At 45.0% G+C, this 15,399-nt stretch overlaps 1 protein-coding gene across 1 annotated transcript; it reads right to left on the bottom strand.

The window, feature by feature from the left end:
• Window positions 1-2,594: 2,594 nt before the first annotated feature.
• T265_03249 (hypothetical protein) lies at window positions 2,595-15,348 on the bottom strand (the record flags this gene model as incomplete). The annotated part of the gene is made up of 4 exons (XM_009167682.1): window positions 2,595-2,776; window positions 7,234-7,460; window positions 12,345-12,458; window positions 15,275-15,348. 4 exons carry the CDS (start codon window positions 15,346-15,348, stop codon window positions 2,595-2,597), a joined length of 597 nt encoding a protein of 198 aa, XP_009165946.1.
• Window positions 15,349-15,399: the final 51 nt, after the last annotated feature.

Raw genomic sequence — 15,399 nt, 5'->3', positions numbered from 1 at the left:
CTCGAGGCTGAGAACAAGCATCAAGGAGAACACCACGCCCGAATAGGTCTGGTGTTTCCGAAAAGGTTTGGTGACAATCGGTAGCTTTATTGCTAGGCAACGTTTCGCTTTTGACACAAAAGCTTCGTCAGGCCAAGTGTGACTAGGTTCCGAGGTTGGTGGAGATTTAAGGCGGAAGGTGTTTGGTTACAGCCACCATTTGTGCGAAAGCATTGTCTTCTCTGGTCCCTCCGACGAACCTGACCTAGTGGTCACTTCTTGTCTGATGACAACGCACATCAGACCAATCCTGTTTCGTAACTCAGACGGTTAGATGTGGTTCTGATACCCTTCGTTTGGACTAATGCGTAGGTAATGCTATGCGCCTCTTTACTCCACTGTAACTGTGTGGCTACAACAGCAATCTGGGAATTTCCGGAATGTTCTGCAACAAACCTAGTGCGTCACAAAATTGTGGAACAAATGCCCGTCCAAATCGGGCCGTGTATGCATTACTGATGTGACTTGATTTGCTGCAGAATAGCTCCAATAAATTTCCGAAATACCGTAATATCTTCAAAAAAGCGTCCTTCCAAGTTGAACTAGCCTGTAGATGAGATCACCTTCTGTCTCCCAACAGGAAACAAACTTTCGTCTATGTCCTTTTAGAGAGACCGTCACGTCTTCTTTGACCATTTCGGTGGTCTACCGATATCGTGCAACTGTACTTCGCGGAGTTCCAACTGGCTTCAAAACACCAGATATTGTATATTTTGATGGATACTCGCTTTAAGATTCAAGTTAACACTTGGAGAAACTTACAAGTGGACAATCAAGAGTGGTCTCGACTGAAGGGTAGCAATTTTTCTAATCATAGCGATACATGTCCGTATAACAATATAGGACCCTCAAAAATTTACCTTTATTCCGCCATCTTAGTGGTGCCAAATTGCACGGAAATCCAGTGCGCGATTTCCGAATCCTGATCTCTGGTCCTGTGAGATTTCGCTTCATGGACATATCAGGATCGGTCTCTGTTGGAAGCTGGTTGTTGGTGCTAGAATGCGTCAGTTTCAAGAGGAACTTCACGTGATTGATACAGTTCTCCGAGAGGGAATCTGTATCTGTGTCTGGAAGGAGCACTGCGGTTGAGAGAATCGAATGCCATGACTTGTGGTGATGTATCTTACAACCCTGCAGTCTCTTTCAACATCGTTGGTGTCAGTGCTGCGGTCCTAATTTCCACCATCAAATAACATTTCCATTACAAATTCAGTCGCGGCATCTTATTTCCTCTCAGGTATCAAGCGTTCTAGCACAAAGTAGCGTTGCATTCAGTGCAGCCACAGTCGTTTCGCAGCTTACCATCGACCAATGTCACAGACTGTTGTGTACCGATCGGTCATCCTGTTCGACCAATCACGTTTTCGCGTCATATTAGGCTGGGTAGTATGAATGTTGGCCGGTTCGGTGACCTGATCTGTGCGCACCGTGAGACAGCGTAGAGCAAGACAACAACGTTTCTCTTACAGAAGGAAGATTAACATAGTGAGATACCAACATGATATTGTTTGGATTCATATTCTATTGATTATCGGGTAGTTTGACCTTTGATATCATGCACGCAGAGGCCGAAAAACGTGCACCCGATGAGTGAGACTTCAATCTAAGTGGTCCTCACTCGAGGAGCCAGTCAACGCGTATGGCCACGTGATATGCAATCTGTAATTAAAGAATGAGTACTGCTCTGTTCCAAGTGCGAGTTAATCACTCTGATGATCAGCCGCTCGTGATCGAACGACTAAGTGTCCAAACTAGCGGACGGGATATCGCGGGTTCTGAACTTTCTATCGAATTTTTGGAAGACATACATCAAACGGAAACAATAATGTCCAATCCCGGACCACGTTACATTGAAAGCTGAGGTTTCATCTCCCATCGAAGCATTTTGAAGTTTTTTGCAACCATTTTTAGGACAGCGGCCTTTTTTCATGCACTCTGGGACGTGAATCACAAGACGTACCGTTGTACTTGGACTGCATTTCTACCGTTGATGCCCTATCTTGGAGACGCTCAACATGGATAGCCTAGACGTATCGTGCAGTATACTTTCGTATGAATTCATCAGTTTGGCATGCGTACGCAGTTACAGGTTACAGGTGAGCGATGATATCGATCTATCAAAAGCTGAACCTCGCGCTCACTTGTCGGATCAAAGCAACGAGCGAGCTACCCTAATGAACTGCCGAAGGTTGTAGGCTTGTCCTCGGTGAATAATTGTGACCTGTCCACAACGGTGAATCTCTTACAACGCCAAGTAAGTTCATTTCTCCAGACTGTTTTCTGACTGTCCGCAGCTTAGCAACATAAATTCAAAGGAACTCAGTCTCTGAAGCCGACATTTCAAACAATTCCAGTGTTTACAAGCACTAACAAACAAGTGAATTTAAACCAGACATTTTCCAAGGACCCTCTCACTACGCAAACTTGAGTCGCGTCAACATACTCCGATTTTCCGATTAGTTCGAACCGACACTTTGCATTAAAAACGGTCAAGGTTTGGATGACAAAACTTCTATTCGACAACGTTTATTTCCTTCAATAACGAGCGTCTTCTAACTTTTGAGAGAGTTGAGAAGCTTAGTGAAGTCCCCATAGGTGTCTTTGCATTGTTCGAATATCCAGTCCAGTTTCTGAAGCTGGTTGGCGGCAATCTGTGTGCAGTTTGAACATTTCGCAAAAAAGCTTTTGAAATCTTTGGAGAAAACGTCCTCCGGTTCCACCGCTAACTCGTCGTCTGCAATAAAATCAAAGTGCTCTGGTGAATCGGGGTTCAAGTTTGCAGAAAATTCGATAAATGCAGAAACAGATTTCCACCCATAACAGATTTTGGTCAACAACTCATCCATTAGAGGTATCTTTGTAGGTGGGATATCAGAATGACGGTTTGTAAGTTCACCAAATCAAAAAATTCACGCTTACCCAGGGCCGAGTCGTAAATCGCACTCAGAACGAGAGAAATGAGGTCCTGGATCATTTCACACTCGTGTGATCGCACCGTCACCACGAAAAAACAAAGTAGCACCTGTTGGTGGTTTAAGGAGAGAATAGAATTGAATCGGGAATTGTGAGCAAACCAGACTGAACATTTTCGGCAATATTATCGCTGACTCTCGTTCTAGGGCTTGTTTCGAATGCCTTGTTTTTATATTAATTGATGGGCGACTATGAGGTCACTTGTGCTCAACCCATCGACCGTGTGTGTCCGTTTATTATCGCACAGCAACGAATTCACTGGAGTTACCATTGGGCAGGGAAATTCAGAGAGTATTCTCACGAAATTGTCCCCTTGCGATATCTTTCCCACCATGCATGCCAATCAATAGGATTTGCACCGGCAAATCGATTCTACTAGCTTATCACTTGAAGAAATCCTCTGAAAATCCTTTGCATGTTTACATCAGTCTCATTCGAAAAATCCTTTCCCGATCACGACGCTCGTTTTGCATTGAGTCCACGCGAAAANGGAATTGGGTTTCGCCCATATCGGAGCTCATCAGTAAAGCACATCCTTGAGCTTGCCAGGCTTCAACTCTAGATGTTTGACGCTCAAGGGGAGATTGTGACAACCGGCGCACGCGGGACACCGGAATTATCACGCCTGATCGGGCAAACGTATTCACGATCAACAAGCAATGTGGTGTCTAAAATATCAGCGAACAACACTCGTTTGCAATTTGTGTTCAAGTAGAACATAAGATTCGCGGAAACCTTTTCATGAAGGAAACTACGCACAAAGTTGCTGAAAACCTCCAACAGCAGTAAAGCACATCCTTGAGCTTGCCAGGCTTCAACTCTAGATGTTTGACGCTCAAGGGGAGATTGTGACAACCGGCGCACGCGGGACACCGGAATTATCACGCCTGATCGGGCAAACGTATTCACGATCAACAAGCAATGTGGTGTCTAAAATATCAGCGAACAACACTCGTTTGCAATTTGTGTTCAAGTAGAACATAAGATTCGCGGAAACCTTTTCATGAAGGAAACTACGCACAAAGTTGCTGAAAACTCTCCAACAGCCCACGACCGGTTTCACCCTTTTTGGGGCTCATCAGGTAGGCCCCGAGTTTTCATCAACCTTATGTTCCACTTGACGGAAACTCTTCAACTAGTCGATTTCAAGATCCATCAGGACCATGAATTACAAACGGACAGCACACTCTACTGGATTGCTTGAGACGGGAAGTTCGTTTCGAGCACACACACACACACAAACTGGTCTACTATACCTTTCTCGAAGTAGTCGTCTGTGGAAGAGTTACCGTGTCCGCTATTCCCTGCATCCTAAGAACAAAAGCCATCAGAAATGGACTTTCACTATTCCTAACAGACACAAATGTGAGTGCACAAGATTAGGCAAGTTAACACACTGATTAGGATGGATGCAGGGAAACGAGTTCAAGTCCGAGATTGACTTCTCGATTGGCAGGTCTTGAACGAGAATACTTTCTAATTTCCTTCGGATTAAACGGAAAGGTCTACAGAATTCTCATTTTCTGTTTACAATACGCACAAATAAGCAGTACTCACAGGACATTGAAGGCTGTGTATCTTCTTTATTCCTCGCGGTATAGCCTCAGCCTTAACATGATTGGTCAGTTGGGAAACGGTGTTTCGTGAATTTATCGGTCAATTTTTGGAAAATGAGAACGTTGCCTCCCAATTAGCAAATCACAATAAGGGGTAACAAACACTAAATAAATGCACACAGAAAAAGAGGAATTACCTACCAAATGTGTACTGATGACGTCTTCTCTTAGGCTGACGTAACTTTTGTATGTCTAACTCGGCGAAACGATCAACAGCTGGCTATCTGATCAACAACCAATAAGCTTATCCGAACTGCGAATAGTTCGACGGAGAACAGCCGCGCGCAGTTTTGTTTAAACAAGTGGACGATAAATGATACATTGACGGTACCCTGTGAAGCCCTCAGTATACAGTGGAGCACCCCACTAGACTTGACGAAGAAGTCCTCTTCCGGGGTACCCGGGAACGTCAGTCAGCCGGCGCATCAGATTTGCGGTATCTGCCCTGCTTAATCAATATGTTCTTACTGCAAATCTGTGAGGTTCATTGATCTGCCGACCGCTAAGATAATGCCATGTTGCTCAGGCCTAGACAGGGATAGTCGAAATTCCACATCTTCAGGTTTCATGAAACAGGTGTTTGGTGCTCCTGGGTTTCTGGAAATTTGTCCTGCATTTTTTATATGTTATTCAATCCAGTGTGAAACCAGATGACGCACAAGCCCGTCCTACATCATCCACGAGATCAAACTTGGAGGTTTATTTACCATGAGCATCAACTTCAGCGTTTGCGTAGAGTCTTTGGATCACATCCAGGTAACTTCCAGGAAGAGGTACCGTTCATCGGATGTAGCTCAATGATCGGGGTGTAGAGTGACTGACTGGAACCTTCATGATTCAAAATGGACCCCTGCACCTCGACCGCTCCTGACTAGTTACAACGAACCTGGTAGCATCTCAGATCTGGTGCTTCCTTTGGTTCGCATGAACGCGCGTCTCTCATTTGAATTCCGACGTCAGCCGTCGTAGTCTGTCTGTGATTTATTTTTCTACGTGTGATCGATTGCTCGCAATTTATTTTAGCCATGTAGATCTGGCTGCGATAAGCGGTTTTTTGCTAGAAGAAACAAGGGAAAAAGAAGATTTTTCGAAAGAAGACTATTCGGACCTTCAAGGCTCCCTACAGGTTGGAATTACCTTTGACAAGTTTTAGTTATTCCGTCTTTTGCAGACCCAGTGGAGGGAAATCAAGGAAGTTGGAAGCGAGAATTCTTTCTGAGACTGCTCTAGCGCACTAACGATTTTGGATGCATCGCGATTGCGTTCAAATATTCCTTACGGCAAAGAATGTTTGGTAAATTGGAGTCAATTACACCTGATGAGGAAGAGACTTGAGATGGAACTCAGTCAAAAGGAGCATCCAAGCCTCAGGGGAGACACGAGCCTCCAACCTAGCACTGGTTACTTCGGCAACATTGAGGCTGCGAGACTGACAAGTTTATCGATCACAAATGTACTCAGCAGAGGGCCCTTGGTGCTAGCTCATACAACTGTAGATTCAATGTATGTGTGATCTTTTGGTAGTGTAGTGAGATTTCGTCTCATCTCTGAAGGCAATGTATGCTGAAAAAGCAAGAAGCACTGTACAGCTGTTTCATCCTTACAGGAAATCACCACTCTCAGGAAACTCAACAGGAATTTCTGAACCACGACTTCCCGGCTAGTAGCGTAATCGCTCAACCGTCCGACCATGGGCGGTTGATAAGAAATATGATAAGCTTGCATGTAGACACTGTAGAACGCTGCTCATCTTTCAATCACAGAAACTACATCACGTGGTCACGTGATTTGTTTGAAAACTAGGTAAGAGATTCTACACATAGACCAAACAAGACGACTGCAATTTCATTTTCAACGTGTCACCTAAGTTGACTCCCATGTCACCTGAGATAACTGATCAGGGCTGTTATTCCCCGTGAGTATTCTATTTCGCCGATAGGGGTTTTACGGAGAAAAGTTTCAAGGAGCCACCAGCAGTTAGTCTTTTTAGGCGGCCGATTTCAATTGATCTCCACAAAAAAGTAAAATTCTTTGTTACCGTAGAATTGGAATTTTTTAAAACTGATCAGGACAACAGGGAACATCGTGCCTGAGGGAAATTTGAAAAAAGAACGTAAAGATGACCTTTAAAGTTAGAAGATCACCACAAAAAGGCATTATGGTTCTCACAGGATATACTCAATGCAACAGTGAGCTTGGATGCTTCCTATGATGGAAAAACCCTCAATTTTTTGTTTTCTGTTCTGGAAATCAATATTCAAAATCGATATTAGTGTATTTGCGAGCTTCGGAATCCCCTCGAATATTCCTCGCGTCAATCACGACTTGGTGAAGAGAACTGAGGAATGTTCAGCGTAGTGTGACGGTTTGGGTTCCTTTCGTGACCCACTGAGCTATACTAAGAGTGTCCGTGCGACCAACTCCGTCTCCAAGGCATCAAGGTTAGTGGTTAGAACATGTGTGGTAACTTGATCTAAAAGATGGCAATGCACCTGCATTTCCCGCCAAACGTTGTTGCTTTTCGGCATGGCCAGTGGCTTTGGTTGAGGACCCTAAGCGTCAACCTTTACGGGCCTGGGCAACTAGCAGTACCCCATCTCACCTACAACGGCGATAATCACAGCTAACAGTGCTTCCACGTCACATCGACCGTCACGTGGTATCGCCGGACTGGTCGCCTTACGTGGTGCATAAATCAGGGCGGGTAGTTGAACACATATCACTGCTGAGGCCTCAATTTCACGTGCTCCATCTTCCACCCGACCCCATGCCAATGCCAAAACCGCCTCTGCAGATCCCAGCAATCGCACTGGTTGAATTGTCGCATTCCTTCTGTCTGTCACAAACCGAGAGACTGACTTTCCCCTCGGCCTCCGTGCCTCATTTAGAGCAGCGCAAAGCGCTTGGGTGGCCGTCTATGGGTTACGCCTGCACTGCGCCTGCCAGACTACGAAATAGGGAGAAGACAGAGAACTGCGGACACGGCTGTATTGCCAGGACAAAACGTACAGAGCGTCTGCGTAAATATATAGGATGACCAATTGGCCAAATATGGTCGTTCACTTGTTCGTTCCGTACAGCCAATGGTGGTGTTCCGATGATGAGCATTTTTCAGGCCCACTACGCTGGTCGTGTGTTGCTAAGCCGTTTGGTGAGAGCCGCCAACTCACCCCTACTTTCCGGATGTATCGAACCGACGGTGACCTTGGCGATGCGTCACTCTCTGCACATGTGCTCTTTTCCTGTCTGGGCGCGTCCTGATAGAGGTGGACAACGTACGATTTGGCAGAAGGGTAGGAAAGGATTACCAAAAGTTTGGGTGCTGTTGGTGCGATATGCCTTCCAGGATGCAGTCTGCGACTGTGTTTGGCTAGAGAGATTTTTTAAAAAAGGCGGCCGAACGGTTTCAGTAGCGTTTGTCCTATCAGCTTGTTCCGGGATTGTCTGATTAAGCAAGCACCTCGGTATACTTGACACTCGGCAGCACCAAGTCCTGTCTCCAACCCACTGGTTTTATCACGGCAGTGAGGCATCTGTGGCAACCCTGATTTTGCCGTCTTTGATGATGACGATGGCGGTGAAAAGACTATAAGAAGAAACTGAGTTATCACAGATAAAGTTTGAACAACCATCAATGGCTCGCAAGGTATGAAGGTAGTCCAGTTTGTGTAAAATTTCCCACCCCCACAGCGTGTATCGATTCATTACGCGGTTTTTTCCAACTTGAAAAGTAAGCAGGATTTGTTTCTGTTTAATTCCACACTGGCGACGGAAACTCTCCGTTTTCAGCTAATGTTTCCCATTGCAAAAGCCATTCGGGCACATATTGTATATGAGCTTTCACGTGAATTATCAATGCGCATTTGTGTTTCCAGGAGAGAACATACTCTGATGGAATATGGATACGGTGCTGTGAACACTGCCACATGTTTGAGGCGGTCTCTGTTCGGCGGTTTACCCATCGAAATCAGGTACTTTTTAGAGGAGTGGCTTTTTTTTCAAACGTGATCCCTATTGAGAGGTATTTTTAAGTGCCTGTGCTAGATATCACTTGTTACAATGGGGGAAAAGAAAGTTTGGTTTAGCTCCCGAAACCAGTCATCAACAAAACGTCAGAAACGAAGGGTCAAATATGCCTCGTTTTTCTCTCGTCGAGGAGTGCCGGAGTTGTGCCAAAGAGCGTGAGGGAGACAAAGTGGGTGTCCGTCAACCAGATCACCAAACTCAAACTTGGAATTTTGCTAGGAGTTGACAAAATCAGTGACCTAAATACGCCTACTACCGATCGCAGCCAGCCGATCGGGGAGATGTTATCGGTGCTGCTCGGAACAGGTGTAGTAGCAGGTTCGGGTGTAAATGTGACGGCCTTGTTCTCAAATCTGGATTCTTGGAAATGTTTGGCCGACAGAAAGTCCGTTCGATCAACCCTTCCGTTGTAGGTTTTTCTGCGTTTAGCAGCACAAAACGATCAATTCCTAAGCAATCCGATGCCAAACCCAAGGGAGAGTAACCGCATAAAACTCATTCAAGAGGGCGTAGAACATTTAATGTCGTTCACCACTAGGTACATTCACAGATTATCAGTTCTACTGAATCTCAAAGCGGTTTCCAAACGATTTTAGTGAGGACTCTGGTTGTTCCATTGAACCAGGTTTGAGAAAACTGTGACAACCAATGGTTGAATTCGTTTCATCACTTCAGGATATTTCGTTTAAGAGATTGTGACCTGTCGTGGCCCACAGTCCCCTAAAGCGTTCTTAGTACCATGAACCCCGGTCTGGACAGCCGCTTGATCGTCTGGTGCGCTTGACAACCCAGAAAAAGTCAATGAACGTGCGTGCTAGCTGATTTATCGATCACTACCGCGTACAAGGGGGTCAAAAAAAGTGATACTAAGAATACAAATCATCTGTCAAGGGCGAGTGAAAAACAACCAATGAAATCAATCTGTCTCAACGAAAAACGGTTATTCTCCATTGGCAGTTATGTAGTCCCGTTACACTCGGAGCTGGTTCTCCTAATACAACCAATCATGTGTGACTATTTGAAAATTTAAACGTTGAACATGGCGGACATTACCTAGTGACCAGTGGCTAGACAGAACGTGAGAATAGCGTCCATCAGGTCAAGTTACCATGTCACCCAAAGGAAGCACCAGTGTCGAGATACGACAAGGCCGCCGTTCAAGCGCGGTCAGCAAGATCACGCCTTAAGCATTGAACTGTCTCGGGCAGTTTATTGCTACTCGTCGATTAGGTAATCTGTGGATTCGTTTGCCACTGAACGAATGGCACCCTCTTGTGGAAAATACCATTGCAGCGCCTGTATTTTGTGATCGAAAATGTCTCTGGGTCCTCTCATCCACAATTACCACGGGCTACACGGGACCCTATCTAATGAGCCGCAGCTCCAGTTAGAATGGATTCCTTGCCCAGAACCCAGCAAATGAATATTCACCTGATTCGAAGAGTTTGAGTTACCTACAAATGGTTTACGGTCGGTTTTGTCCTACAAATTTTTGTTTCGCCATTCTTGGGTGTCATCGAATAGGCGCAGTCCCTGAGATTCCGTTAACCCTATAACCTACTCAACTAAAACTACTCAACAGCAGAAAAGTACGCTTACTTGCACACTAATATGGTCAGAATCAACTGAATCTCAGTTGAGCATGAAATTCTTCGAATTGGCACGCAAATGGGAATATTTCGCAAATTTTGTGCAATCCGGGCACAAGCGGACCATTGAGGTTGACGGTCGCATCGACTTTAAATGTCCCCCCAACATAGAGTGAAACCCGTCGTGTGATTTTGAAGAGTTTTCAGCAACCTTCTGATGAGTCTTCATTCAAAGAATAAAACCTGTGTAACGGTGTATACTACTGATGAAACACGCGAGTAGCCTATCACCAAGTGCCCAAACTCAGCCCCCTCGTCTGATGGAAGGTGAAGTTGTGGGGTACTGTTTTCCAGTGGTCGTTTACTATTGTATAACAGTCAGTGACTATCCAGGAAACTTCAAGAGGAAGCGTGAGGATATTCAGGTTTTAAAGACGGTGCGAATATGTGATGATCACCCTCCCATCTAATGACTTGTGACCACATATCACGTGTTTGCTAATAAGTGGCCTCTCAACGAGGGGCTTTCCTCTGTTCATCGGTGGATGGTCTATGCAGCTGGCTGAGGTTCTTGGTGTGTGCTGTTTTATTTCACGAACTCATCGGTGGATGGTCTATGCAGCTGGCTGAGGGTCTTGGTGTTACATAGAAATCCTTGTCAAGAGTGCTGTTTTATTTCACGAACGCGTTTCCCTGTTCAAACGTGACAAATCAGAGGAGATCAGATAACGCCAATCGCGTCGTGGCGAGAAGCTTGCCAGACGTGCGGAGCTCAAATCCTGGCAAGGCCATGGATATGCACTTCTAATGAGCTCAAATAAGATCGAGCCTCGAGTTCATTTGTTGCCCCATTTAGTGCACACGCACCAGAATAATCGCGCTTTTACAAGCGAGGGCGATGGAAAGGCGTATTCCACCCATAACCATTCACTACTATAAACGTTGTTCGCAAGAGAGAACTCGCTTATTTGCGTCTTATGCCTACCTAGGAACTAGCCTCAGAGCTGCTGAATCGCAAGGTTTGCCAGAACTAAGGTGCTTAACTCACACAGTTGTGCGTTGGAAATACCAGGCAGATTTACAGTCGCTTTTAGGGAATAAATGATCGTACCGATGCCTACACTGGTTCTTGTTCTATTCATATCCTCCCAGTCTCTTAGTTGAACACATGTTAGCAGCAACCTCGTGCTTCAAACTCTTGCGATCAAGAGACATTTTGGCACTGCTCAATTAGATTTTTATACCAGTCCAATTTGGTTCAAGCAGAACATAAGATTGACGGAAACTCCGGGAATGCTCAAGAAGGGTGAAACCGGTCGTGGGCTGTCGAAGAGCTTTCAGTAGTCTCCTTTATGTGACTTAGTGAATCGGATTTGGACAAAGTGTTTCATGTGGATTAAAGCGGTGCGTATAGGTTCCCCAACAACGTTCTCATTCTTTTCCCGGTTTTCCCCTCGTTTCATCGATTTATTTCGTACGTTTGGGTTAGTTGTCACCAAGGCCGTTAAGTCGCCCGTCTGTCTCTGAATAAAACTCGTTTAGTCGGAACCAGTTAATCAATATCGTATCAACTGATTGTCATTCAGATGTCCGTTTCCGTGAGTTTGTAACACAAAGCAAATGACAGGGGATTGGTCGTATGTTCAAAGTGTTGGCTGGACTCCCGTTTCATTTCAAAACAATTTGATGGGGTCACAGCATTTGTTTATCGCTCACATGAAGTACACGTTTAAATTGAAAGATAAACACAATAGATTACTCTCCCAAATACTGTTCACTGAACGGCAGTTTGCTCGAAGCTGTCTTTCAGTTCCATGAACGAATCAAACTCCGGACACAACTCGAAAACTCCAGCCAGCGTTTGCAATATACTCGCAGCAATGGTGGTGACGTTCTCTTGAGATGAGAACAACACTGTCAAGTGTTGATCGAACAGCTGTTCTGGCCGAATGTGATCCTTAACAGCTGTGAATAAATGGGAAGAAAGGACCACGCGCATGAGTTGGCCAGTTTTAGGAACTCAAATTGCAGAATCTTGGCAATTAAGCATGAACGAAAAGATTCAATGAACGCCTTAAGCTGATAGCAGCGCTCTCACCTTATTTGGAAACCCTCGTCACAGAATATTTCCCTCACTGTGGATGCATTTCGCCGATAGATCTGTTCACCGGGAAGCGCTTGGTTCGCCACCTCGCCAAGGCATCGAAGAATGCTGTGTCCAAGCAGTTCCAACAAAGACGATGAGGGTGGGGGGAAGCACGAACAATAGGACAGCAACTAGTTGCACGTGAACTAACTTGTTACGAACAATTAGACATGAAAGTAAAAATCGCATTGTCAAGCGTCCTACAAAACGTTATCGAAACGTCTTTGGATCATAAACAATAATGAACAAACACAGCAAATCTGTCCTATTCAGCTTTCGTCTTCCACTGTTTCCGGGAAGGACGTTTGACTCCTAACGAGATACTACCTGCTTGTGTAGTCAGTAGTATACACACCAGCCTGGCGTGGAAATCCCCGTGTTTCTCACCGAAGCATATCAATATTACTCCGTGTTATTGGCAATGTGAGTTGCCACCACTTACGACAACTTAGCAGCACTCGTTTGCTTTCCGTTGTACGTTGTCTGTGAACCAAGGCAAGCTGCAGAAAATATCGGCTATATATCGTATAAATCTGCATATGTTTGTAGGACCATTTACCGGTGGCCTCGCGAGAATTTTACGAAAGTCACAGTGTGCGAATAAATAAGGTCACTGATGCCACGATTCCACGTGTTCGTATTTCGAAATTCATTCCAAGGTGAGCGGTGTTCATGCTAACCAGCACACCAGAAAATCAAACAAGCCCAGAGATCCCCAGTTACCTATCAAATAGACCCAGTTTTTCGAAATTTGCAGGTGAAATTGATTGCCACAGTTTACTAACAATAAATCCGTGAAACACTTACAAAAGGCAGAGTCATAGAGCGCACTCAACACAACCGCAACTATCGGTTTCATTAAGGTGCATTCGTCGGCCTGGACTGACATCAAAACGACAAACAGTAGTATCTACAAGAGAAAAATAGAGCGGGCAGAGTTGAAGTTCACATACGATTTGCAACATGCTCAGCGCACAGATTTTCATCAGACGGTAGCACGGTGATTGGACTGTTTAAGTAGCTGATACGGACGCAGTCAGGAGTGGAGCAATCAGAGGTTAGTATTTTATCGATCGAATTTCGCATTACGTGTGGCCTGATTGGTAGCAATGAACTGACGAATGAAAGATCAGATCTAGCGAAATACACTCGTTTGCATACCAATTGGTTTTTGACGGAAGTCTCACAGGGAACACACCTGAATCTCTCATTTATGACGTTCTACTTCAACCTAATGTTTTTGGGCCAGGCTGCTCTACGTTCAAGCGGAACATAAGGTGGACGGAAACTTGGGGACTGAGCCCACCTGATGAGCTCAAAGGTTAAGAAAACCGGTCGTGGTTTGTCGGAGAGTATTCAGCAACCCTATGAGTAGTGTATTACGTCCAAAGAACAAACCTGATTATTGATGCATCCCTAAGACTCATTATCGGATATTCAAGAAACGGATCTACTTGCAGGGCAGTTCTCTCGGTGACAATCACCCTTATATTGCATTCCTGGCTGTACAGCTGCATACCATGTTCGGAGTAATACAAGCCACGAATGAACAGCTCTCACGACACATGCCATGTCGTTGACTGCAGGATACCGGACTGACTTATCAAAGTTGCCTCATCATCATCATCAATACAGGGATGACCGGGGACTGTTCATGGGGAGAAGCTACGCTTGGATGTATGTGCAACGTTACTGAGCTACGTCCGACAATGTCACTAACCATTCAATGCCGTCGAGAGATTCCCATCCCTGGAGACGGTGATGACTGGCGCAGCCAAATGTGTTGGTGAGGGCTTCCTCACTTTTTTTTCAAGGCATTGCTTGACCCACCTGCCTCGGCACAGCCGAAAGGGTCCTCGAGGAGGGCGGTCAGTTGGCATGTGGAGCACGTGATCAAGCCAGCGCAACCGATGAAGTGTGATTGGTTCATCTACTGCGACCTAGTTCTTCCTTCTGAAAACTGGTCAGGTATGTTAACATCAGCGGTCACATATTCCCACCAGATCGTGACAATGCTCCGAGGACAAACACTGAAAGATTTCAACATTGTTACCTAGCCGTCTCCAGGTTTCTGATCCATATGACACTGCAGAGCACAACGCAACATTGCAAATTCAAGCCTTGATAGATAAGCTGATGTCTTTTGTGCAACGCAAAAGCCAGTCTGACCTAATACACTACTCATGAGGTTGCTGAAAATCCTCCTTCGAACAATCCTCAGCAAGTTTATGAGTAGTATATTACTGCTATTCATATTTCGTGACATAAGAAATATCATTCGTGAGGCGGCCTGGTGCAGCACATTCAGTTGCCTGAAAACAGCACAAACGAGAGATTCAGCTGGGTTCCGGGCAAAACCGAATTTGTTTGCAAATGAGTATATTTCGCCAAAATCACTCAGATTATCAGCTTGCGAAGGTCATGTTCATCCAATTTTTTCACTTTTTAAATATTGGGTTCATAAGGCGGAAGAGACCATTCAGGTTTTTGTCAATCGATCGGAAGCAGTGTTCAAAGAAGTCTTATTGTCTGGCGCATGCGATATAATATCAGTGAATTAAGCAGGTGGGTATATCGATAATCCGCGATCATCTGTTACAAAATTGCTGGAATTTCAGAACGGAGATGACGGATCACGATTGTTTGAAGCTGCAACTGTCACTATTATTCCCCGGAGAAAACTCCGAACAAGAAACACCTGCATTGAGGAGACAGTTTTGTTCGCCGCAAATTTTGTTCCGAGAGACAAATAGGAGACGAACTTGGATATTTCACAATTCTACAAGGGGAAACTACAAAGCAAAACACTGTGATACTGACCCAGATTTATCACCGAAAAGATTGCTTGAACGTCTCGCCAGAAACACTCTTGATACACTGACCTTGGAGACATATCCGGGTAATTTTTTGGGGCGGTTAGCTGTTTGGCTGCTGAGCATTGATAATGCATTGACATTGTGCAAGAGTTTCTAGCGACTTTGTGAGTAGTATAGTACGTCTATACGTG

Source organism: Opisthorchis viverrini (assembly GCF_000715545.1).
Source record: "Opisthorchis viverrini unplaced genomic scaffold opera_v5_45, whole genome shotgun sequence".
Lineage (NCBI taxonomy): Eukaryota > Metazoa > Platyhelminthes > Trematoda > Opisthorchiida > Opisthorchiidae > Opisthorchis > Opisthorchis viverrini.
This window is presented reverse-complemented; position numbering and strand designations above follow the sequence as displayed.